The sequence below is a fragment of the Schistocerca serialis genome, chromosome 7, assembly GCF_023864345.2.
Source record: "Schistocerca serialis cubense isolate TAMUIC-IGC-003099 chromosome 7, iqSchSeri2.2, whole genome shotgun sequence".
NCBI lineage: Eukaryota > Metazoa > Arthropoda > Insecta > Orthoptera > Acrididae > Schistocerca > Schistocerca serialis.
The window spans coordinates 416,243,595-416,268,330 of record NC_064644.1 but is presented as its reverse complement, the minus strand read 5'-3'; the positions used below and the strand labels follow the sequence as shown (position 1 = coordinate 416,268,330).

The 24,736-nt window shown below is 40.5% G+C and overlaps 1 protein-coding gene across 2 annotated transcripts in view; it reads left to right on the top strand.

The window, feature by feature from the left end:
* Window positions 1-24,736, top strand: part of LOC126412667 (Bardet-Biedl syndrome 7 protein homolog) — a 136,651-nt gene that overhangs the window by 62,986 nt on the left and 48,929 nt on the right. For both annotated transcript variants that reach the window (XM_050082370.1, XM_050082368.1), the window contains 2 exons: window positions 2,131-2,242; window positions 7,003-7,120. In XM_050082370.1, the coding sequence (XP_049938327.1) occupies window positions 2,131-2,242; window positions 7,003-7,120 (230 nt within the window). The remainder of the gene's footprint in view (window positions 1-2,130; window positions 2,243-7,002; window positions 7,121-24,736) is intronic.

Below are 24,736 nucleotides of genomic sequence, written 5' to 3'. Positions count from 1 at the left end.
GAGTTTCATACAGAATTAGACTTGTTTTAAAAATAAAGGAAAGATACTCTGCAGAAATAATGCTTACATTATGATGAAGAATAATAAGACTGTTGCAAAGCATTACAGAAGCTGATAAATGACAGCAAATTCCATAACAAATGATAATGTGGGATATTAGGAGTGACAGAGAAGAAAAAAGTCTTTATAAGCATTGAAAAATGAATTGTATCAGTGAAGTAAGAATCTGACAAATATTGCAGGCAGCGGTAGCACTGATGGTACGCAAGAGCTTTAGAGATAAGATTGAAGAGTCAAGTTCCATGCAAACAGAACTCTTGTTGCTCATGCGCAATTGGATCTGAGTGTAGAAAATAAAAATTCACTGTGGTATGGTATTAGCAACAGTAAGATGAAATAGGATCAGCAGGAGTGCAATTAAAAACATCAGACTGTAGAGGGTGACATATCTGAAGAAACAGTAAACTTAGTAGACACCATTACTGGAGTGAGAAAGCAACCAGAGAATGAGAGAAGAACAATTGGTAGAAATGAAAAGCACACACTTAACAACAGTAGTGCGCAGATTGTTGTCTTCTGCATAGCCAACAGTCTAGTCGGTTGGTTGATTTGGCGGAAGAGACCAAACACGAGGTCATCAGTCTCATCGGATTAGGGAAGGATGGAAAAGGAAGTCGTCCATGCCCTTTCAAAGGAACCATCCTGGCATTTTCCTGAAGCGATTTAGGGCAATCACGGAAAATCTAAATCAGGATGGTCGGACGCGGGATTGAACCGACGTCCTCCCGAATGTGAGTCCAGTGTGCTAACCGCTTTGCCACCTCACTCGGTCCAACAGTCTAGTAGAAGCAACAAAAGAAAATACAGAATTCGGAGACAAGATGGTAAAGAATCGAAGGTCTCCATACTCGTGGGCAGGAGGGTGTCTTGGCTCCGTAGTCATTATTTTTCTTTCAAGAAAATGATTTAAAGGTTGTCATTCTGCAGGTTTTTAACAGGGTTGAAACTGGAACTCTTTCATGGCTATGTACAAGTTGCTGTTTGTCTTCCAAAACATTAAAAATACTTCATACTTCCAGGTGTAACCTCCCCCCTCCCTCCCTAACCATACAAACTATCATGTAGGCTTCCTTGTAAAGAGATACAAAGAAAATCAAAATTATTGTAAGGGTTACTGAATAACATAAAAACAGAAAAGAAAATGCCCTCTAAAAATCATAAAGAACAATGAAAACTCGGTAATAGAGAGAATATTTCTGAGAACTTTTGAGTTCAGGCAAAACTGAACTCTGAGTAAAAGAAGAGAATTATCAATAAGAAGAAAGTTAGGTTGCAGTAATTTGGAGTAAAATGAAATGCAGATAGCTATTAAAAAGCTTAAATATGTTAAGATTACGAACATGATGGTACCACACCAGAGATGATTAAAAGGGAATAAAGATAAAGACCACTGCTTAAATTCCTGGGGGCTGCCTGGATGCTGAAGGAGGCATGAAACTTCGATTACTGTATGTTTGATCTTCATACTGGGTGCACACAAGAACTGCTATACTTTATGCTTACAGCAACACTATTGATTTTCAGTGTAGTTATATTTGTATCACTTTACGTACTTCAGTGGACCTGGACTGCCACAATCACATCTGAAGATGAAATTGCATAATTTCAAAATTTTTCATGTGAATTAATTACTATCAATAAAACAATTTAATGTTTATCCAATAACAGTACATTAAAGATCCTCTGTTTTACTGAAGATTGAATTCTGGTTTGAAAAGTGTGAGATTAACTGTGTGCTGTACGCCAACCATTAAAGCTTTGTAAAGCTTTGGCAAATACAGGCATTTCATCTGTCCTTCCACTGTATGTGTGTGCGCGTGTGTGAGAGAGATCTCCAAAAGCTAAACTTCAGATTCCTAATTTTGTTTATGTGTCTGTCTACGATTCCACTCAACTATAAGGTGAGTGTTCGGCTTTTTATTTATTTATTTAATTATGGTCCATTGGTAATATTAAATTTTTCTTATGAGTCCGAATATTTTGTTGTAGTTCAGTGAAATTCATTATATATTTTGTTACATGGTTAAGTTAGTCATTTGCTTGTGTATTAATAGGGATTTTGATATTTAGGTTGGCTGTTTGGCCTTACTACAGAAGTAATTGATAAACAGGTGGGAATTGACACAAACACAGGTGGCGTCACCATCTCTCAGGATGCTAAAACAAAAATTCTGCGACTGAGGTACTACCGCATGTACATATAATTTTGTCATGTTCATTATTTGTAACTTTGGGTGCACTTCTTAGCTGTCACGAGTGATTGCACACGTTTAGGCTAGTACATAAAGTACCTGATGCCACACAGTACTCTACAAAAAAGAGTTATGAACATTCGGGCTTATAGCACCTGGTTTCTTTCTTTTTACTTTCTTTGTGGCTGATAGAAATATTAATAATTACAATGTACACACTGTGGGAAAGATGTGCATGCTCTTTTGTCTGACCCTGTCTTCATTTAACAGTTTCTTGTGCTAACTCACATCATAATCTGCAGTGTGAAGATCATTATCTCCATAGAGTTCCCCTTTCAGGCCATTATCTTTATATTACTGTAATTATTTCTTTATTATTATTATTTTATTTGACATTTGGCAAAAAAGTGTCATGCTGCTATATATATAACAAATATAATACATTTCAAATAGTTGTTATAAATATGATTTCAAATATTCATTTCTGGAACATCAAGGTATTATAGATACAAGCTTTACACATAATTTGAGATGATATCAAGAAATTGAGTATTAATTTATACATATGGATCTAACATTGGAAACTCCAGGTAGGAAAAGGCAGATTGCTACTTACCATTAAGAAGACACGCCAAGTTGCAGACGGACACAATTAAGATACTCACATATAGCTTTTGGTCAAAGTCTTCATCAGTAAAAGAGACACACAAACACACAGACAAACACAGTTCATGCACACATGACCGCCAACTCCAGCATTTCTTTCCCAAGATGCTGGAATTGATGATCATGTGTGCGTGAAGTTCGCTTGCTTGTATGTTTGTCCCTCCTTAACTGGCAAAAGCTGTGGCCAAAACTTACACATATGGTTGGAGCTCCCATAAAATACTGGGAAAACCACAAGGTAGAAGGAAGCCAACTTCTGAAATCTGCCTTAAAAACCTCTTCTGTGCACCCTGTTTTTGGAAAATGCTAAGAAAATATTGTTCAGATCAGAATATGACACTGCAGTGAAGAGAATTCAAGATTTCTATTTGTTGAAGATGTGCTGGATAATATCCATAATTAAAACATATCTTTCTTTCGCTTGTTATTAATTTCCTTGAGAGCATTTCGCCATGTAACCAGGCTTTTAGTGCAATAGTTCTTTGGATTCGGGCATAACTTTTGTCCTCATTAGATATAGATAAATTCAAATATTCTTTCACATAGGTAATAATTTTGCCCTTGATCCATGGATTAAGGTCTTATTTAGGAATTGGTGAGTGATAGAAAATTCCTGATGTTAATGCTGACTTTGCTAACTGATCTACCTGTTCATTTTGAGTGAGTGACGTGGGAGTGAGAAGAGGTCCAATTGAAAGAAGAGATGATTCCTTTTGGCATTGTTTTGTGTCACCATATGAGAAATTGTGGCCGTATATGATTTGTATCGTAGTCCCATTTTGGGTTTTCAGCAGGCTTAACAACACTTTTGAAATCTAATATAACTGCTATTGTATCCACCTGGAATCCGTCTCCAGGCAGCACAGGGGTACGCTGCAAGCTGCCACCTATCCAGCACTGGCGACACCACTGCAGAAAATCAGTCTGACAGTAATGTAAGCACAGCACATTATTCTCAACTGCATTTTCTGCAGCTGCCATGGTAACATATGGTGCCAGCTTTGCCATTAATGGTGTGAGACTTGCCACATTCAGTGTGGCCCTTATGGGCACTGATTCTTCCTCTGCAAATCACATGTCTGCTGATCGTAGTGGCAGCACTCTTCCTTCGGGTGGCTTTAAAACACACCATTCAGCTGATCAGAGCCAGTTTCACATTAGAAGTCACTCTGGTATAAGTGCCTGCTGTATTCCTGTCCCTAAATCAGAGCTCCCTTCACCCCAGTGCAACTGTACACTCCAACCCACGTCCGAGTGCTCACTTCACACCTTGTCTGTGATCAACTCACTGGACCCAACACCAGCTGCACCCACAACATGTCAGTGCACAACTCACCATCACTCCCTAATTAGGGTGGCTACACCTGGGCTTTCCGATGGAGGCCATCTCTTCACATTGTCCATAACAGCAACACTACCCTGACCAGCTATGAGCTCCTGCCTTACTGGGCCTCTCACCTAGACTGTCCTCAAGCCTTGCCACTCTCCACTGATGCATTTGCATTGCCATTGCTCTTGTAAGAACTCTCCCAGTGCAACATTACTGACTATTGGTGGACTGGAACCAGATAGTAGGGTTTCAAATCCAAACAACTGTTTTGCTGCATTCAGTATGTGAGCTGTAAATAAACTTTGTCTGTTCTTGCTACCTGAGACACATTAATTGGCATGGCAAGATACACAACTTGGCAACGAGGAGTGGAATTTGTCCCACCTGTGACTGTCTCACTTTTTCATACTTTGTGTGCTCACTCCGTGCACCTGCATATCTCTTTGCACTACTTAGGTTGGTTGCCTCTCCCAGTTCCTTGACACGCGTGTCAGATCCTTGTGAAATATTCAGATGCAAGACCTGCCTGATTCATCTGCTCCAATTATCCTACTCTAGTCCTGTCATAGGCTTACACTATCATATCAGAGGCAGGGCCACCTGTGAAAGCAGTCATATCATACACCAGCTCTGGTGCTATTTCTGCACTGGATTTTATGTGGGTGTGACCACCAACTGGTTGTCCACCAGAATGAATGGTCACCACCAAACTGTGGCCAAGGGCAGAATTTAATACCCAGTGGCGGGACACGCTGCTGAACTCTACATTCTCAAGTCCGATGACTGCTTCACAACCAGTGTCATCTGGATCCTTTTCCCCAGCACCAGCTTTTCTGAAGAACAATGTAGATGGGAGTTATCTGTGCAATACATTCGCTCCTGTAATCCATCTGGCCTCAATCTCCACTAACCCTCTGCACTGACACCAGCTACCCAACTGCCTTCCCTTCCTCTGTCCTATCATCTTCTCCCTAGTCATGCTTTCACATCATCATCACCGTGTGCCATATGACCTCACCGTCTGTGGTGCCACTGTACCCGCTGCCACCTCTCCCTCCTGCATTCGTATATCACACACTTGTTGCCTCCTAGCCCTCTTCTCACTTATCGCATCTCTCTTTCTTTATCCACCCCACCTGACAAAAAACCCTCACACCAGTCTACCTGCTGAATTGCAGTCATAACATTACATGTTCGTCTACAACTAAATAAATAAATATGGTTACAATAGAGGGAAACATTCCACGTAGGAAAAATATATCTAAAAACAAAGATGATGTGACTTACCAAATGAAAGTTCTGGCAGGTCGACAGACACACAAACGAACACAAACATACACACAAAATTCAAGCTTTCGCAACAAACTGTTGCCTCATCAGGAAAGAGGGAAGGAGAGGGAAAGACGAAAGGATGTGGGTTTTAAGGGAGAGGGTAAGGAGTCATTCCAATCCCGGGAGCGGAAAGACTTACCTTAGGGGGGAAAAAAGGACAGGTATACACTCGCACACACACACACACATATCCATCCGCACATACACAGACACAAGCAGACATTCGCAAAGTCAAACTCTCAAAAAACAACAGGTGTCCACATGTGCATCTCTGCTTGCTCTTCATTAATAGGCTTATAAACAACGCCAACCTTTCCTATCCTGTATCGTTCCTGGTGATGAGAAATGGTGTCTTTATGGTAACAGAAGAAAAAGAAAGGAATGGTTGAGCCCAAACACAATAACTCCCTGCACGAAGACCTGCGCATATCCTCAAAAGATAATGTTAATGCACCTAGTGGATCAATGGCAGTGTAGTGTACTTTAAATTACTTCCCCAAGGTGTAACCATCGCTGCTGACTTTTATTGTCAACAACTGAAATGTCTTGCAGAGGCACTCCAAGAGCAACTATGAGGAAGACTGCGTGAAGTGATGGTATTCCATGATAACATCCGCCCACATTCTGTTAGACTGACAAAAAAATATTGTACAGAAGTTGGGTTGGGAATCCATTCCACAACCACCTTATTCAGCTGATCTTGTGCCGTGAGATTTTCACTTTTTCTGCTCTCTATTGAACAGCCATCAAGTAACTTTCTTTCCAGATGAAAATGTGCTCTGAACACAGCTCAGTTATTTCTTCACCTCAGAACCACATGATTTCTAGTCACAGATTCGAAAAGTTACCGCAGCATTGGCAGACTGTTGTAAATAGTGAATAAGAATATATTATTAATGACTTAAAGTCTCTGTTATGTGTATCTGTTGTGTTTATTAAACTTACAGAAAAATGCTGTGAACTTATGCACCAACCCAATATTAAGGTTAGCTATCTGTAGGATGGTCCCTTTTTATGATACCAGTTCCCGACAGCGAAGTGATGTTTACTGAGATTTGTCAGTCCACAGATATATTAAGCTGTCCAGTAGTCAATTGGTAACTACATCTGAAACACCCACACTGTGGAGACTGATGAAAATCCATTAGGATAACATGGTGATATTATTAACATAAGGGCACACAGATTTCACAATGCTACAACAATTTAAGATTTCCATAGGTCTTATTGTGCAATAAGTAGGTATCGTGTTTAGTATTAATAGCAAATTGACCTGTGTGTGTATGTATTTCATAGGACTAATCTCTCTTGAGTGCTTATTTGGTGATGTAACTGACAAGTCAGCACTGCTTTTTGAAGGCTACTGCGAGGATGGAAACTAAAGAAAAAATATTTACAAATATTTTGTTTATTTTTGTTCAGATCAGAGATAGAAGAACTTGAGCAGAGGGTCAACAGAGAAAGAGAAAAATACCAGGCTTCAACAGTAGACAAATCGGATGGTCTCTCTGTTCTCCAGATGGCTGCAGTGAGTGACAGGGTAAGCTGGTTTAAATTTTGGAAATAACTGTTGTTTGAATATTGCACATGTAGTACACCTGTGAGAAAACATAAACTGAAGCTGCAGAATGCTTTGATCAAGAACTTGTCAGTATAATTCAGGTTCCGTATATATTAACATGCAATTACAATGATGATGACTAAACAAATAGTCTTTTGTGTTGGATATAAGAGCATGAATATCTGTAGACTATACAGGATTGATGCTTGTTGTGACAGTTGTGCTATTACACTTCTTCATTTCATACCTCATATAGTATTATGCAAGTAGTAATTCATTCATCCTTTCACAATTCATATTCAGTAAATCCCATCACGAATGAGAGCCTTTAGAGATGATGAACATGTTAAACTATACATTGAAAGGTGGGAACAGTCATTGCTGGCAATTTATGTGAATTATGGTAGAAACAAATTATGACTAGTGCCAGTCTACTCACACTGATAGTTACAGTAATTACTAATACAGTAAAAAAGAATATACGTATTATGAATGCATACATTTATTAAACTTAAGACATATGAATATGAAACTTTACACACACACACACATATATATATATATATATATATATATAATATGAATTAATAGAGGGAAACATTCCACATGGGAAAAATATATCTAAAAACAAAGATGATGTGACTTACCAAACGAAAGTGCTGGCACGTCGATAGACACACAAACATACACACAAAATTCAAGCTTTCGCAACAAACTGTTGCCTCATCAGGAAAGAGGGAAGGAGAGGGAAAGACAAAAGGATATGGGTTTTAAGGGAGAGGGTAAGGAGTCATTCCAATCCCGGGACCGGAAAGACTTACCTTAGGGGGAAAAAAGGACGGGTATACACTCGCACACACACACATATCCATCCACACATATACATATATATGTCTGCTTGTGTCTGTAACCCATATCCTTTCGTCTTTCCCTCTCCTTCCCTCTTTCCTGTTGAGGCAACAGTTTGTTGAAAGATGCTGTGACTTAACAAACGAGAAAGCGCTGGTAGATAGACACAATAAAAAACACACAAACACAAATTTCAAGCTTTCGCAACCCAAGGTTACTTCATCAGGAAAGGGGGAGGGAAGGGAAAGACGAAAGGATGTGAGTTTTAAGGGAGAGGTAAGGAGTCATTCCAATCCCGGGAGCGGAAAGACTTACCTTAGGGGGAAAAAAGGACAGGTATACACTCGCACACACACACATATCCATTCGCACATATACAGACACAGGCAGACATATGTAAAGGCAAAGACGTTGGGCAGAGATGTCAGTCGAGGCGGAAGTACAGAGGCAAAGATGTTGTTGAATGACAAGTGATGTACGAGGGGCGGCAACTTGAAATTAGTGGAGGTTGAGGCCTGGTGGGTAATGGGAAGAGAGAATACATTGAAGGGCAAGTTCCCATCTCCGATGTTCTGATAGGTTGATGTCAGTGGGAAGTATCCAGATAACCCGTACGGTGTAACACTGAGCCAAGATGTGTTGGCCGTGCACCAAGGCATGTTTAGCCACAGGGTGATCCTCATTACCAACAAACACTGTCTGCCTGTGTCCGTTCATGCGAATGGACAGTTTGTTGCTGGTCACTCCCACATAGAAGGCTTCACAGTGTAGGCATGTCAGTTGGTAAATCACGTGGGTGCTTTCACACGTGGCTCTGCCTTTGATCGTGTACACCTTCCGGGTTACAGGACTGGAGTAGGTGGTGGTGGGAGGGTGCATGGGACAGGTTTTACACTGGGGGCGGTTACAAGGGTAGGACCCAGAGGGTAGGGAAGGTGGTTTGGGGATTTCATAGGGATGAACCAAGAGGTTACGAAGGTTAGGTGGACAGCGGAAAGACACTCTTGGTGGAGTTGGGAGGATTTCATGAAGGATGGATCTCATTTCAGGGCAGGATTTGAGGAAGTCGTATCCCTGCTGGAGAGCCACATTCAGAGTCTGATCCAGTCCCGGAAAGTATCCTGTCGCGAGTGGGGCACTTTTGGGGTTCTTCTGTGGGAGGTTCTGGGTTTGAGGAGATGAGGAAGTGGCTCTGGTTATTTGCTCCTGTACCAGGTCGGGAGGGTAGTTGCGGGATGCGAAAGCTGTTTTCAGGTTATTGGTGTAATGGTTCAGGGATTCAGGACTGGAGCAGATTCGTTTGCCACGAAGACCTAAGTTGTAGGGAAGGGACCGTTTGATATAGAACCCATTACATGCAGTCTCCCATCCTTTATCAAAGACACCAACCACTTTCTGGAATGCCTGGAATCCTTACCCAATCTGTTACCCCCGGAAACCATTCTTGTAACCATTGATGACACTTCCTTACACACAAATATCCCGCATGTCCAGGGCCTCGCTGCGATGGTGCGCTTCCTTTCACGCCGATCACCTGCCACCCTTCCTAAAACCTCTTTCCTCATTACCTTAGCCAGCTTCATCCTGACCCACAACTTCTTCACTTTTGAAGGCCAGACATACCAACAATTAAAGGGAATAGCCATGGGTACCAGGATGGCCCCCTCTTAAGTCAACCTATTTATTGGTTGCTTAGAGGAAGCCTACTTGGTTACCGAGGCCTGCCAACCCAAAGTTTGGTACAGATTTATTGATGACATCTTCTGGACTCACAGTGAAGAAGCACTCCAGAATTTCCTCTCCAACCTCAACTCCTTTGGTTCCATCAGATTCACCTGGTCCTACTCCAAATCCCATGCCACTTTCCTCAACATTGACCACCATCTGTCCAATGGGCAGCTTCACACATCCATCCACATCAAACCCACCAAGAAGCAACAGTACGTCCATTATGACAGCTGCCACCTATTCCATATCAAACGGTCCCTTCCCTACAGCTTAGGTCTTCGCGGCAAACGAATCTGCTCCAGTCCTGAATCCCTGAACCATTACACCAATAACCTGAAAACAGCTTCGCATCCCGCAACTAAGCAAATAACCAGAGCCACTTCCTCATCCCCTCAAACCCAGAACCACCCACAGGAGAACCCCAAAAGTGCCCCACTTGTGACAGGACACTTCCGGGACTGGATCAGACTCTGAATGTTGCTCTCCAGCAGGGATACATCTTCCTCAAATCCTGCCCTGAAATGAGATACATCCTTCATGAAATCCTCCCCACTCCACCAAGAGTGTCTTTCCGTCATCCACCTAACTTTCGTAACCTCTTGGTTCATCCCTATGAAATCCCCAAACCACCTTCCCTACCCTCTGGGTCCTACCCTTGTAACCGCCCCCAGTGTAAAACCTGTCCCATGCACCCTCCCACCACCACCTACTCCAGTCCTGTAACCCGGAAGGTGTACACGATCGAAGGCAGAGCCACGTGTGAAAGCACCCACGTGATTTACCAACTGACATGCCTACACTGTGAAGTCTTCTATGTGGGAATGACCAGCAACGAACAGTCCATTCGCGTGAACGGACACAGGCAGACAGTGTTTGTTGGTAATGAGGATCACCCTGTGACTAAACATGCCTTGGTGCACAGCCAGCACATCTTGGCACAGTGTTACACCGTACGGGTTATCTGGATACTTCCCCCTGACACCAACCTATCAGAACTCCGGAGATGGGAACTTGCCCTTCAATATATTCTCTCTTCCCATTACCCACCAGGCCTCAACCTCCACTAATTTCAAGTTGCCGTCCCTCGTACATCACTTGTCATTCAACAACATCTTTGCCTCTGTACTTCCGCCTCGACTGACATCTCTGCCCAACCTCTTTGCCTTTACATATGTCTGCCTGTGCCTGTATATGTGCTGATGAATATGTGTGTGTGTGCAAGTGTATACCTGTCCTTTTCTCCACCTAAGGTAAGTCTTTCCGCTCCCAGGGTTGGAATGACTCCTTGCCCTCTCCCTTAAAACCCACATCCTTTTGCCTTTCCCTCTCCTTCCCTCTTTCCTGATGAAGCAATGTTGGGTTGCGAAAGCTTGAAACTTGTGTGTGTATTTGTGTGTTTTTATTGTGTCTATCTACCAGCGCTGTCTCGTTTGGTAAGTCACAGCATCTTTGTTTTTTATATATATTTTTCCCATGTGTAATGTTTCCCTCTATTATAAACTTTACACACCTGTTTACGAACCTCTCAATTTCAGATTAGAGATGATCAGTGACACGAACAGTGTAACATCAATACTCAAATTCCTCCCATACTTGGGCATGCATGTTCTTCGTAACTGATGTTATAGGAGTACGGATCTGGCTCTTCATCATTTCCAGGTTCTGTGGGACTGGTGGTACATAAACATTGCCTATGGTGAAACCCCACAGGAAGAATTCAGAGGGTGTCAAATCTGGTGATCGTGGAGCCTAGCTGAGACATGCTAAGTTGCCAGCTCCTTGATGACCAATCCAACGGTTTGGTAGAGTTTCATTCAGACATTCACGCACTGGACGACTCCTGTGAGGGGGTGCCCCCTCTTGTTGAAGAATGAAGTTGTCTTTGTGCAGACTTGGAAACAACCAGTTTTGTAACATAGTGAGGTACTGCTGACTGTCAACCGTGTATCCATCAAAGAAGAATGGGACGTAAACAGATGATCGGGGTATCGCACAAAACACATTGACTTTAGGCAAATCTCGTACATGTTCAGTGGCTGCATGTGGGTTCTGTAGGACCACTAACGTGGAAAGTTGCTTCATCACTGAACACGATGCAATGTGCGAAAGTGTTATCATTGTCAGTAGCATCAAGAATCTCATTGCAAAATGTCACACATTTCCGTTTGTCATCAGGATGCAGAGTTTGTAACAGCTGTAACTTGTACAGATTCATAACCAACTGATGTCTCAAAACACACCAAATTGTTGTCGTAGACAGTTGTAACTCCCGATTGACATGACGAGTTAATTTTGAAGGACTACGTTGGAAAGCAGTTTGAATTCGTGCAACATTTTCTTCAGGAACACGAGGGCAGCCAGGGCTCCTTACTTTACATGCACATCCTGTATCTAGAAGCTTTTGACACCATCAGCGAATGTTCCACCCATTCAGAGGATCAATTTGGTACCTCAACCTGAAACGTCTCTGGACTGTAATCACAGAATTGCACTTCACAAACTTGAGAACACAAAATGATTTCTGCTGCAGAGTAGCCATTTTAAACATATGACAGGTACCAAGCAAAACAGAAGACAACTGACTTCTAGCAGCTATTAATATAAACTGGACTATGTATTCTTTCTCCAATAGCCGAGCCAAGGCACAACAATCAATAGTTTGGACAAAACAATACTTTGTAATATATATATTCTTTTTGAAACACCCTGTATGTGCATATGTATAAGAGGTGTGGCTATAAAGTAACGATACTGTTGTTATAAATCATTTTATTTTGAAAACATAAATATTTGCTTATTATCACCCACAGTATACTCTCCTCCTCTATCTCTACAGCACTCCAGGCGAATATTCCATTGATGGAAACAGTGCTGGAAGTCTTGCTCTGTGGGCTCCTTGATGTGACAGGTGCTACTTTTACTTTCAGTGCTTCAGCAGACTGAAATCATGTACCTTTTAATGCAGATTTGACCTTGAGGAATAGATAAAAGTCACATTGTGCTAGGTCAGGCAAGTAATGTAGGTGGTCTAATACTGGAATGCTGTACTTCTCTAGAAATCTCTTAACAGATAATGCGGTATGAGCCAGTGTGTTGTCTTGATGCAGGACCCGTGACTTGTTCTTCCACAGTTAGGATCTTTTTTCCTTATTTTCTCAATGAGCTGAGCAAGAACCTTAAGGTAGTGATGTTGATTAATAGTTCGACCTTCAGGAGCTCTTTGAAGATACACAGTTTCATGAATAACGAAAAAAAAAAAAGATAATCACTTTGAATCTTGATTTGCACATTTGAGCTTTTTTTCATTCTTATTGGTCCCTTCCAGTAGATGGTTTGGCAGTTAGCTTGTGGATAATAAGTGAAAAACTTAGATTTGTCACATGTTATCACTGTTTCTAAGAAATTTGGATCATTTTCATTGGTACACAAAGTAGAAATATTTGTACAAGCTTCTTTTTGTCTGATTGTGAGAGTTTTTAGCACCATTTTAAATCCATTATGTAAAATTTGCCTGACTTATTCTTTGTCAGTTCCTACAATTTCAGCAATCAATCAGATACTCAACCGATGGTGATATCAAATCAGATTACCTACTTTTTCAATATTGTCTTTTTTTTTTTTTTTTTTTTTTTTTTTTTTTTTTTTTTTTTTTTTTTTCCCTAGGGTAAGGCATCTTCAGCATCTTCTTGGCCATCTTGGAAATGCTTGAACCACTTAGAAACTCACGTATGTGATAAACAGTCTTCACCATACACTTCTTTTAGTAAAAGATAGGTTTCGATAGCAGTTTTTACAATTTTCTTGTGAAACTTCACAACAATCTGTGGCTGTATTATTATACTTATCGCTTTTATGGCAAAACAAAATAACAGCTCTTACACAGAAAAAGGCCACAACCACACTGGTTGTCTACAGGTACCAGAGATGCCGCATTTGGCTGAGAAGGCTTCATGCTTCACAACTCTTGGTCATTCGTCTTTGGTTCTTGTGTACTTACTCTGTGACAGCATCAGTCCCGTTATTTTATAGCCACACCTCGTATTAAGATAAAAGCAGCTGATTTGAAAGAAAACCCCTGCTCCTCCTCTTATACTACACAGTTGCTGTTTGTGGTCAAATGTTTAAGTGTAGCAAGAGCATAAATTGTATAAGTAACACAATGGGTTTCTGTCTGAATTTTCATACCTAAATGAAGAGTGGGAAATGGACAAATTGGGTACCAAATTGACCATTGTGAGTCTAGTTTTGAACAAAAAAATAAAATAAGATAATTGAAAATAAAAAATTAATTGCTTGAAACTAATCTTGACAGTTAAGAAGAGCTCAATTAGATATTTGAGGTAAAACTGCTCTGTTGGTCCATGTACTGTTGTGCACGGTACCAGTATGTTACAAAATGTTGCATGTGAAAATGCAGTTGTCAGGTGGTCATATTTCAGGTCCTGTCTATCACAAGGGGTAAAGTGTTTCAGACATGTCTTTGCTTAGTGACCATTTGTATACTTGTCAGAAGAATGGGCATACTGTATCGAACCTGAAGTACAGGATGAAAGTTTAAACTTCCTCCAGCCCAGGCAAATTTATCAAATCAGTTGATTCTTTTGCATTAGGTATGGTCTAGGATGGGACTTGGGTAGCTTTCAAATGTACCATTTGTTCAGGTGCAGTTCTTAGAAAACCCCATAAAAATCATGGTTTTTTGCTTCAGAAAGTACCAGTTGTGGGGATGACCACTTCTATAATTTATATTCGTGTCAGATCGAATTTTTTACTATATGTTCTTAAGATGATATGCTCAGGAAACCTTGAAACTACGTTCAATGCCACTATTTGCGTTACTGAAATCCAGATGTTCAAACTTAAATGTACTTATGCACATAAAATAGTCATCCAGACTGAGGTACAAATGTAGTTTTAACTGACATAGTGAACATGTGGCAAGGGTTCTAGGGTCATCACAAGGTTTCTGAAGTCACCAAACTATGTTTTTAGTCAGCACTTTTTCACAGATAAGACTTTATGACACACTGTCTCTGTATGACAGGCACTTCATGCCTATACAAATATGCAGTGACAAAAAATGGGTTAAAAAGGTCTGAACACTCCTGAAAAAAACCCCAAAAGGATACAAAAAATTATGTAAAATAGAAAAGACTGTGAATTTATCAAAATATTTCTAATAAAATTTTTACTATTTTAAGATACACATCATAAGCTGGGGATTTTCAGTGAATTGTGATCGATGAGCAAAGTATCCAGAAAAAAAGGAAAAAAAGTAAAGCAACCAATTTGTGTTCCTCTTGAATTATGCACACTTATTTATGGTTTACATGTGTCAAAGTATATACATAAACTGTCAAAGCTTTTCTGGCATATAGAATTCACTTTGTATAAGCAGCATGCACTGCTGTACCAGTGGAAAGAAGGTAACTTGCAAAAAATGGTGCTGTTAGAGCACAAAAAAGGCAAACATGTTTTTCTTTAAAAGACAGTGACAGAAAAGTCGGGAACGAGCAGCCTCAGTCCTCATTCTGCCTTTCTCACCAAAAATTTTTGGCATGCAAACATGTTCTTCATGCTTGTTTGTGCTGAAAGACTGTAACAGAAAGACTGTGCCGGGGGGGGGGGGGGGGGGGGGGTTGGCTGTCTACCTTTAACACATGGGTATAGGCAGAACTAAAATATTGAACATTTGGGTATAGGAGAAAAAATTGGTTGGAACCCAGTATTTTTTGCTGCTGAGGTATGATGGAGACAATGGTGGTAGGAAAGAAAAACAAAAGAAGACAGTTGAACAGTTGAAGTGAAAGTGGCAGTTACGTATACTGTAAGTCATTGGGAGAAAAAGGAGACAGTGGGAGAGAGACAGACATAGTCTGCAGCAGTGAGAGGGAGGTGCTGAGCATAAAAAAGACTACAAAGAGATACTGGTAAAAGAATTTTGAGTGTTCTGTGTTAAAAGAGCAAATATGTTTGCATGCCTTAATTTTTGGTGAAGAAAGCAGATAAGGATTGAGGCAGTTCGTTCCCCACTTTTCTGCCAGGTTTTTCCTTTTTTGTGCTCCAACAGCAGCATTTTTCTGCTGGTGGTTTCATGCCCAAATTTTCATAGCTAGATGAATAGTGGAGAAAGAACAAATAGCCAAACAAAGTGTGTGAAGTAGGCAAATGGGGCACCAAATAGACCAGTGTGAGTTGTAGTTGAGAGAGAGAGAGAGAGAGAGAGAGAGAGAGAGAGAGAGAGAGAGAGAGAGAGAGAGATTTACTTACTTGAAGGAAATGGGAAATTGAAATATTTCATGAACAGCTGCTGCTACCTGTGTAAATGAACTGTCAAAAACCTTTCAAGGCCAAGTGATCTAGCACATAAAACCCTGCATTAGCGTAATACTTAACTGTCAAAACCGCTTCTCTCAAAATAAGTACTACACTTAGTACATTTCGAGAACAAAAGATGTTAGGAAGGCAGATGAGGTGTTTAAATGTTTATCTTTTCAAGGCCTAGCTGTTTAGTGCATAAAATGTTGCATTAGTGTGACAAGTTGTCAAAATTGCTTCCTTTGAATCCAGTACTAAATTAAAAACTTTTGAAGAACATAAGAGGTTAGGAAGACAATTTTATAAACACCTTTATGGTATCTCATCGGTGTTGTCACAGCTCTATAGATGACTATTGTTTTCTCTAGCAGCTGTTAGTGCTTCACAGTTGGAAGCTGGCAACAGCACTGCTAACTGTTAGGGATCTTATGCCAACTCTACTATAGAATTTCACCAGAATTGCCTGAAGTGTGCAAGTGTGGTTGACTACCAAAGATCCCTGGTAAATGTGCTGTGTTTGGAGCTGGACACAGTTCACGTACAGAAGATGACGTTGGCTGCAGTCAGCCATCTGTAGGATGCTGCCTCGGTGTGTAGTAGTTATGGGGAAATTGATGTGTCACTTGGGGCATCTCAAGTATCGCTTGTTTCGCCCTTAGGCTCTGCTGCTGACACGCCTTCGAGCATACCCAATGTAGGAGGCAGATAGTGAATGTGGGAACTGGCTGTCCTGCCTTGCCCATTTGCACTATGAATGGACAAGTGGCCGCTCCTTTAGCAAGGTCTGAGCAGGCAAGAGGGGGAGTTGTTTGCTAGTTATCAGAAGTTCCAATGTTAGGCATGTTACGGGTTGGAAAGAAGTCCATTGTGTGCCCAGTACAAGATGTGGAGGAGGCCATGCCTGCAGCCATTCAGGGTGTAGTCATTTGCAAGTTGTGGCTCATCTTGGCACCAATGATGCCTTTTGCTTGGGTTCTAAGGCCATTCTCAGTTTATACAGGGTGCTGGTGGAAGTGGTGAAGTTTGCTGGCCAGCATGGAGGGAGCAGGTAGAGTTTACAGTTCCCAGTATGACACCCAGAATTAATTGGGGTCCTTTGGTTTGGAGTGTAGTGGAGGGTCTCAACAAGAGTTTCTTTCAGTTCTGTGATGGTCTTGGTCGCAAGTTTCTGCACCTGTGATATGGGGCGAAGAATTGTTGTATGAGAGGTGCATTACACAAAAGAAGCAGCTGCTCAAGTAGTGGACTACTTGTGGAGTGCATAAGGTTTTTCCTTTTAGTTTGGGCAATAGTTTAAGGTTCTCTGATGAATGCTTGTCAGTCAATAGGCAGCGGAATCAGACTGCTTACAGAGTAAAGACATTTCAAATGTCACGATTTTAACCATTAATTGCTGAAGCATCATGTAAGGGCTATTTAATTCACTGCCTTCCAGGAAAGCTGTCTTGCTAAGGTTGTACTCTGGAGTCAGAAATGGATGAAAGCTGAAATTAAAAGCTCTGAAGTACTTAACAAGAAAAATGGTTCAAATGGCTCTGAGCACTGGGGGACTTAACATCTGAGGTCATCAGTCCCATAGAACTTAGAACTACTTAAACCTAACTAACCTAAGGACATCACACACATCCATGCCCGAGGCAGGATTTAAACCTGCGACCGCAGCGGTCGCGCGGTTCCAGACTGAAGCGCCTAGAACCGCTGGACCACACCGGCCGGCCGACTTAACAAGACCTGGAATGTATATCAAAAAGATAGATTAGACATAATAAGAGGGAGAGTCTTCCTTGCAGTTGACAAAAATATTATGTCTTTCGAGGTTGAAATTGACAATATTTTAAAAGGATAGATAGCTACTCACCATGTAGCATAGATGCTGAGTTGCAGATAGGTACAACAAGAAGACTATTTAAAAAAGTAAGCTTTTGGCCAAAAGGCCTTCTTCTGAGTTAGACAACATACATGCACACATTCACGACACTACTCACACCCACATGACCACTGTCTTTGGTCTGGCCTTGGCAGCCAGAGACAGTGGTCATGTGTGTTTGAGTTGTGTTTGCATGAATGCGTGTGTGTATGTTGTCTAATGCAGAAGAAATCCATATGGCTGAAAGTTGACTGTTTTGAGCAGGTAGTTTAACAACTCATACACAATAAAATATGCTAGACCTTGTACACACAAACAGACTTGGCGTCATCAACAGTGTCAGTATAAAGACAGGGATTAGTGATTATATCATTATAGTGACAATGACTATGACTGTCTTTGTGCTGGAAAGTGGATAAGCAGTTTTTACTTAGACAATTAATGGATGCCATTTCTGGTCAAAGGATTTTTTTCTGTCATTTGTTGACTAGTCTGGTGTGCCAGTAGAAAAAAGCGAAAGGAAAAATGATGTTTTAAATCTTGCATTTAAAAAATTGTTCATCCAGGAGACTCTTACAGACTGAGTAGAGGACATAGAAGTAGGCATTCATCCCACTGAGAAGCAACAGAAAGAGTTGAAAACAAGTAAGTCATGGTCAGGATGGAATCCCAGTTTGGTTTTACAGAGGTACTCTTTGGCATTATCCCTTTACTTAGTTTGCTTTTGTTGCAAATATCTCTCCCAGCATAAAGTTCCAAGCAACTGGAAAAAGGAGCAGGCTGCGTCTTCCATATATAAGAAAGGCAAAAGAACAGACCCGCAAAATTAAAGACCAATTACCTTAATATCAGTTTGCTGCATAAGCTCTTGAGCATATTAGTAAAGTGTTTCCTTGCGGCAGAAAAGTTTTTGTCCACAGATCAGCACAGAAATTATAAAATGTTCTTCAAGCAAAACTCTACTTAGCCTTTTTCTCCCATGTTATCCTGCAAACCATGGATGAAGGGTAACTGGCAGATTACATATACCTAGATTTCTGGAAAGTGTTTGACACAGTGTGCCACTGTAGACTATTAACAAAGGTCCAAGCATACGTAATAGGTTCTTAGATATGTGAGTGGCTTGAAGACTTTTTTAATAATACAAGTTATTACAATGGCCTGGGTGGTGAGTGTTAATCAGAGACAAGGGCCTCATCAGGAGAGCCTCAGGGAACTGCAATAGGACTGGTCTTGTTCTCTATATACTAAAATTATTTAATAGTTAGTATGAGTTACAATCTGCGAAAGTTTGCTGCTGTTGCTGCAGAGTGTGAGAACATGTTGTTGTTGAGTAACTGTAGGCGGATAAAAGATGACTTAGATAGAATTTCTGTTCAGTGTGATGAATGGCAGCTTGCTATAAAAGTAGAAAAATGTAAGAAATGGAGATGAGTGGGTAAAACAATCCTGTAATGTTCAAATACAGTTTTAGTGGTATGTTTCTTGATTAAATATCTAGGCATAACATTGCAAAGCGATATGAAATGGAATAAGCATACGTGGTTGGTTGTAGAAAAGGTGAACGTTAGACTTCAGTTTCTTGGGAGACTTCTAGGAAAGCGTAGCTCTTCTATGAAGGAAATTTCATACAGAACATCACCAGGTCAAATTAAAGGGAGAGATTGAAGTAATTTAGAGACATGCTATTGTGTTTGTTACTTGTAGGTCTGATCGACACATATTACAGAAATGCTCTGTGAATTGAAATGAGACTCACAGGAAGAAAGGTGATGTTCCTTTTGAAAAATATTATTGAGGAATTTTATGGAACCGGCATTTGCATCAGACTGCAGAACTATTCTACTACCACCAACAAACATCTCGCATAAGGGTCATGAAGATTAGGTGATAAAAATCAGGGCTCATACACAGAGGAATATAGACAACTGTTTTTCCCCTTTTTCCATTTGTAAGTGGAATAGGAAAGGGAATAACTAGAAGTGATATAAGTTACCCCTTGCCATAAACTGTATAGTGGCTTGCATAGTATCTATATGTAGATGTAGAACTACTTCAGGTAGCAAACATAATACTGAAATAAAATGAATCATCAAACTTGACATCACTCCCAAGATAGATGTATCAGTCTTCTGTTGATGACAGATGGTACACATTGTCACGCTACAGACTTTCATTGGTGATATTTGCATTAACAAGGACTATCAAATCACCCATGAAAAATTTCTTTGTTCTTAAATAAAATTTTCTGGCAGTCAGTTCTCCAGGAAATTTAAAGTATGTCATGGACCTAAAAACTTTCAATTCTGTAATTTCGGAATTTCTGTGCATCACAAGGAAATTATGGACAGTGGGAGACTGGAAACGATTGATTTGGGATGATCAGTCACGTTATACCCTGTGGATTATCAATGGAAGCTGCAGAATGCTACCTGCCATCATGTGTAGTGCCAACAGTGAAGTACAAAGCAGGAGATGTTATGGTATGAGGGTTTCTTTTTCACGGTTAGGGTATGGTTCCTTTATTTCATTTAAGAGAATGCTAAATGCTGAAGGATATGAACACATTTTACAGCATTGTGTATTGCATAAAGTAAAGGAACATTTCGGATACAATTAATGAATGTATCAGCATGACAGTGTTCCCTGCCATAAACCAGCACCTGTGAGACAACAGTTTGTGGACAGTAACATTCGTGAAATGGAGTGGCCTGCCCGTACCCAAGTTCAGTCCGATGTAACACATTTGGGGTGTGGTAGAATGTTGAATTCACTCAAGACCTCGTCTGGTTATCACTTAAGACCTCCTCTGGTTTTGGCTCTTGTGATAGAATGAGTTGCCATTCCTCCTGAGACATTCAGACACTTCTCTGGAAGTGGTCCAAGTGAGAGTTCAAGCAATCATTAAATCAAAGGATGGACACATCCCATATTAATGCCCACTAATAGGTATCCAGATATCTTTGATCATGAAGTGTACCTAGTTAGATATTGACCATATGCTTTTGAATTATTGCAAGATTCAATTTAATGGAAGGGTCCCTTATCAGTCTTTCTTTAAGTAATTTGTATGTTACATGCAGTGGCATCATACAGGCAATTTATCAGTGAGTTTGAAGCAGTTATTTTCTAATGACTGTCGACATGTACTAAAAGCAATAAGTCATCCAGTTATGCCACAACTTCCAACAGTTCTTGTTTGTTTTGCAATGTTTCCAGTAATGCTTCAGTATTAATATACCAAAAATTAGGTACACACACACACACACACACACACACACGGGATTACCCTTACATGATACATTTAGTACTTGCTGTTGTTAGGCTTGACAATTCTGTGTGCTGGTCTTTACCATACTTCACTAGGAAACATTCATCGGCAGATAATTTCTTATATCTTTTTCATGGAGAATCAGCGCCACCATAAATTGCCAAATACCTTGGATATCTCTATCATTGTAATTGTTAAATGTTTTCCTTTTGTAATATACGCAAATTTCTTAGCCTCATTAACTGTGCTCTTCGTACTTTTTCCTTTGTAGAACCAAGTTGGGCATAGTTAATCATGCCAGCATACTGAGGCATTTTAAGCTGGTCATCATTATTTTTTCCAGTTTCTTATGCGATAAATTTGTTAGAAAAATTTGGGGTCTTTGTACTCACCCTGGGGACCTATGAAATTCCCTGCAAGTGGTTGCCTTTTGGCACCAGTGCCATTATTCGTGTATACTACAAAAAGAGTGATACCTTATAAATTATTAGCATATCTGTGCTGTTATGTTCCCATGTGCCATGCATTAATTAGCTACAAGTGACTAACTGTCCTTCTTTTTTTTTATTGGAAATACAATTATGAGATGTTTACATACATTTTCCATAGAGTATGAACAACATGTTTGACAACAGATTTCACTATTTTTTTATTTTTTATTTATTTATTTTAAAATCCTGTGTATTAGTAATTTTAGGGGTAAAGTGTCAAATAAATGGATTTATCAAGGAACTTGCTTCACTCACCTAATGTGGGAGAGGAGTCAGGTATGAGGGATTGTAACTTTTTCCATGAACTGCTGAAGAGACTGTATAAAGGAGTCAAAGTCATTCAGACTTCACAAAATTTGTCTAAGACCTGACCCTGGGTGCATTACATGTTCCCATCTTTCGCCATATAACAGTACGTGCAGCATTATTGAACATGATAGTTTCGATGGTCCAATTGTTATGATGTGGGGAAGAATATTGTTGCATGGGTGTACTAACGCCCAAATATTTGAACATGTGACACTGCTGTCCTTCCCCACGAATGTATTTTCAGGGGTGCAATTGGCCCCGAATTCCCTTTTGTGGACACAAGTGCACAACTGCGTCAAACTGCATGGATGGAGAAGCTCTTCGAATGAGAGTATATTTAGCAAATGGACTGACCTGCCCATTCCCCAAACTTAAGTCCCATCCAGCATGTGTGGGATGTGTTGGGGAAAAATATTGCAGCATGTCTGCATGCGTCAGCGACCATCCAGCAGTTGTCAATTATACTGGTATAGGAAATGGAAATGAGCGTATGGCGTCAGTGGCCAGGAGTTCCCAGGTGGGAAGTTCGTCCGCCAAATGCAAGTCGTATTGAGTGCAACGTCACATTGAACGACTTCTGTGTCGACAATGGGGATGAAATGATGATGAGGACAGCACAACACCCAGTCCATGAGGGAAGAAAATCTCCCACACCAGCCAGGAATCGAACCCAGGCCCCTGTGCATGGCAGTCCAGCGCGCTGACCATTCAGCTATTGGGGTGGACTCTGGTGTAAGAATGGAACATACTACCATAAGAAATCCTTATCAACCTTGTGGCCAGCAGGGGAGCACATTGGAGAGCATTCATTGCTGTGTGTTGTGATCACACACCCTATTAAGATCCATGCCCTGTTGTTGTTGTTGTTGTTGTTGTAGTCTTCAGTCCTGAGATTGGTTTGATGCAGCTCTCCATGCTACTCTATCCTGTGCAAGCTTCTTCATCTCCCAGTACCTATTGCAACCTACATCCTTCTGTAGCTGTTTAGTGTATTCATCTCTTGGTCTCCCTCTACGATTTTTACCCTCCACCCTGCCCTCCAATGGTAAATTGGTGATCCTTTGATGCCTCAGAACATGTCCTACCAACTGGTCCCTTCTTCTTGTCAAGTTGTGCCACAAACTCCTCTTCTCCCCAGTTCTATTCAATACCTACTCATTAGTTATGTGATCTACCCATCTAATCTAAAGCATTCTTCTGTAGCACCACATTTCAAAAGCTTCTCTTCTCTTCTTGTCCAAACTATTTATCGTCCATGTTTCACTTCCATACATGGCTACACTCCATACAAATACTTTCAGAAATGACTTCCTGACACTTAAATCTATACTCGATGTTAACAAATTCCTCTTCTTTAGAAACGCTTTCCTTGCCATAGCCAGTCTACATTTTATATCCTCTCTACTTTGACCATCATCAGTTATTTTGCTCCCCAAATAGCAAAACTCATGTACTACTTTAAGTGTCTCATTTCCTAATCTAATTCCCTCAGCATCACCCGACTTAATTTGACAACATTCCATTATCCTCGTTTTGCTTTTGTTGATGTTCATCTTATATCCTCCTTTCAAGACACCGTCCATTCCATTCAACTGCTCCTCCAAGTCCTTTGGTGTCTCTGACATAATTACAATGTCATCGGCGAACCTCAAAGTTTTTATTTCTTCTCCATGGATTTTAATACCTACTCCGAATTTTTCTTTTGTTTCCTTTACTGCTTGCTCAATATACAGATTGAATAACATCGGAGAGAGGCTACAACCCTGTCTCACTCCCTTCCCAACCACTGCTTCCCTTTCTTGCCCCTCAACTCTTATAACTGCCATCTGGTTTCTGTACAAATTGTAAATAGCCTTTCGCTCCCTGTATTTTACCCCTGCCACCTTTAGAATTTGAAAGAGAGTACTCCAGTCAACATTGTCAAAAGCTTTCTCTAAGTCTACAAATGCTAGAAACGTAGGTTTGCCTGTCCTTAATCTTTCTTCTGAAATAAGTCGTAAGGTCAGTATTGCCTTACATGTTCCAATATTTCTACAGAAGCCAAACTGATCTTCCCCGAGGTCGGCTTCTACCAGTTTTTCCATTCGTCTGTAAAGAATTCGCATTAGTATTTTGCAAATGTGACTTATTAAACTGATAGTTCGGTAATTTTCACATCTGTCAACACCTGCTTTCTTTGGGATTGGAATTATTATATTCTTCTTGAAGTCTGAGAGTATTTCGCTGTCTCATACATCTTGCTCACCACATGGTAGAGTTTTGTCAGGAGTGGTTCTCCCAAGGCCATCAGCAGTTCTAATGGAATGTTGTCTACTCCGGAGGCCTTGTTTCGACTCATGTCTTTCAGTGCTCTGTCAAACTCTTCACGCAGTATCGTATCTCCCATTTCATCTTCATCTACATGCTCTTCCATTTCCATAATATTGTCCTCAAGTACATCGCCCTTGTATAAACCCTCTATATACTTCTTCAACCTTTCTGCTTTCCCTTCTTTGCTTAAAACTGGGTTTCCATCTGAGCTCTTAATATTCATACAAGTGGCTCTCTTTTCTCCAAAGGTCTCTTTAATTTTCCTGTAGGCAGTATCTATCTTACCCCTAGTGAGATAAGCCTCTACATCCTTACATTTGTCTTCTAGCCATTCCTGCTTAGCCATTTTGCACTTCCTGTTGATCTCATTTTTGAGAAGTTTGTATTCCTTTTTGCCTGCTTCATTTACTGCATTTTTATATTTTCTCCTTTCATCAATTAAATTCAATATT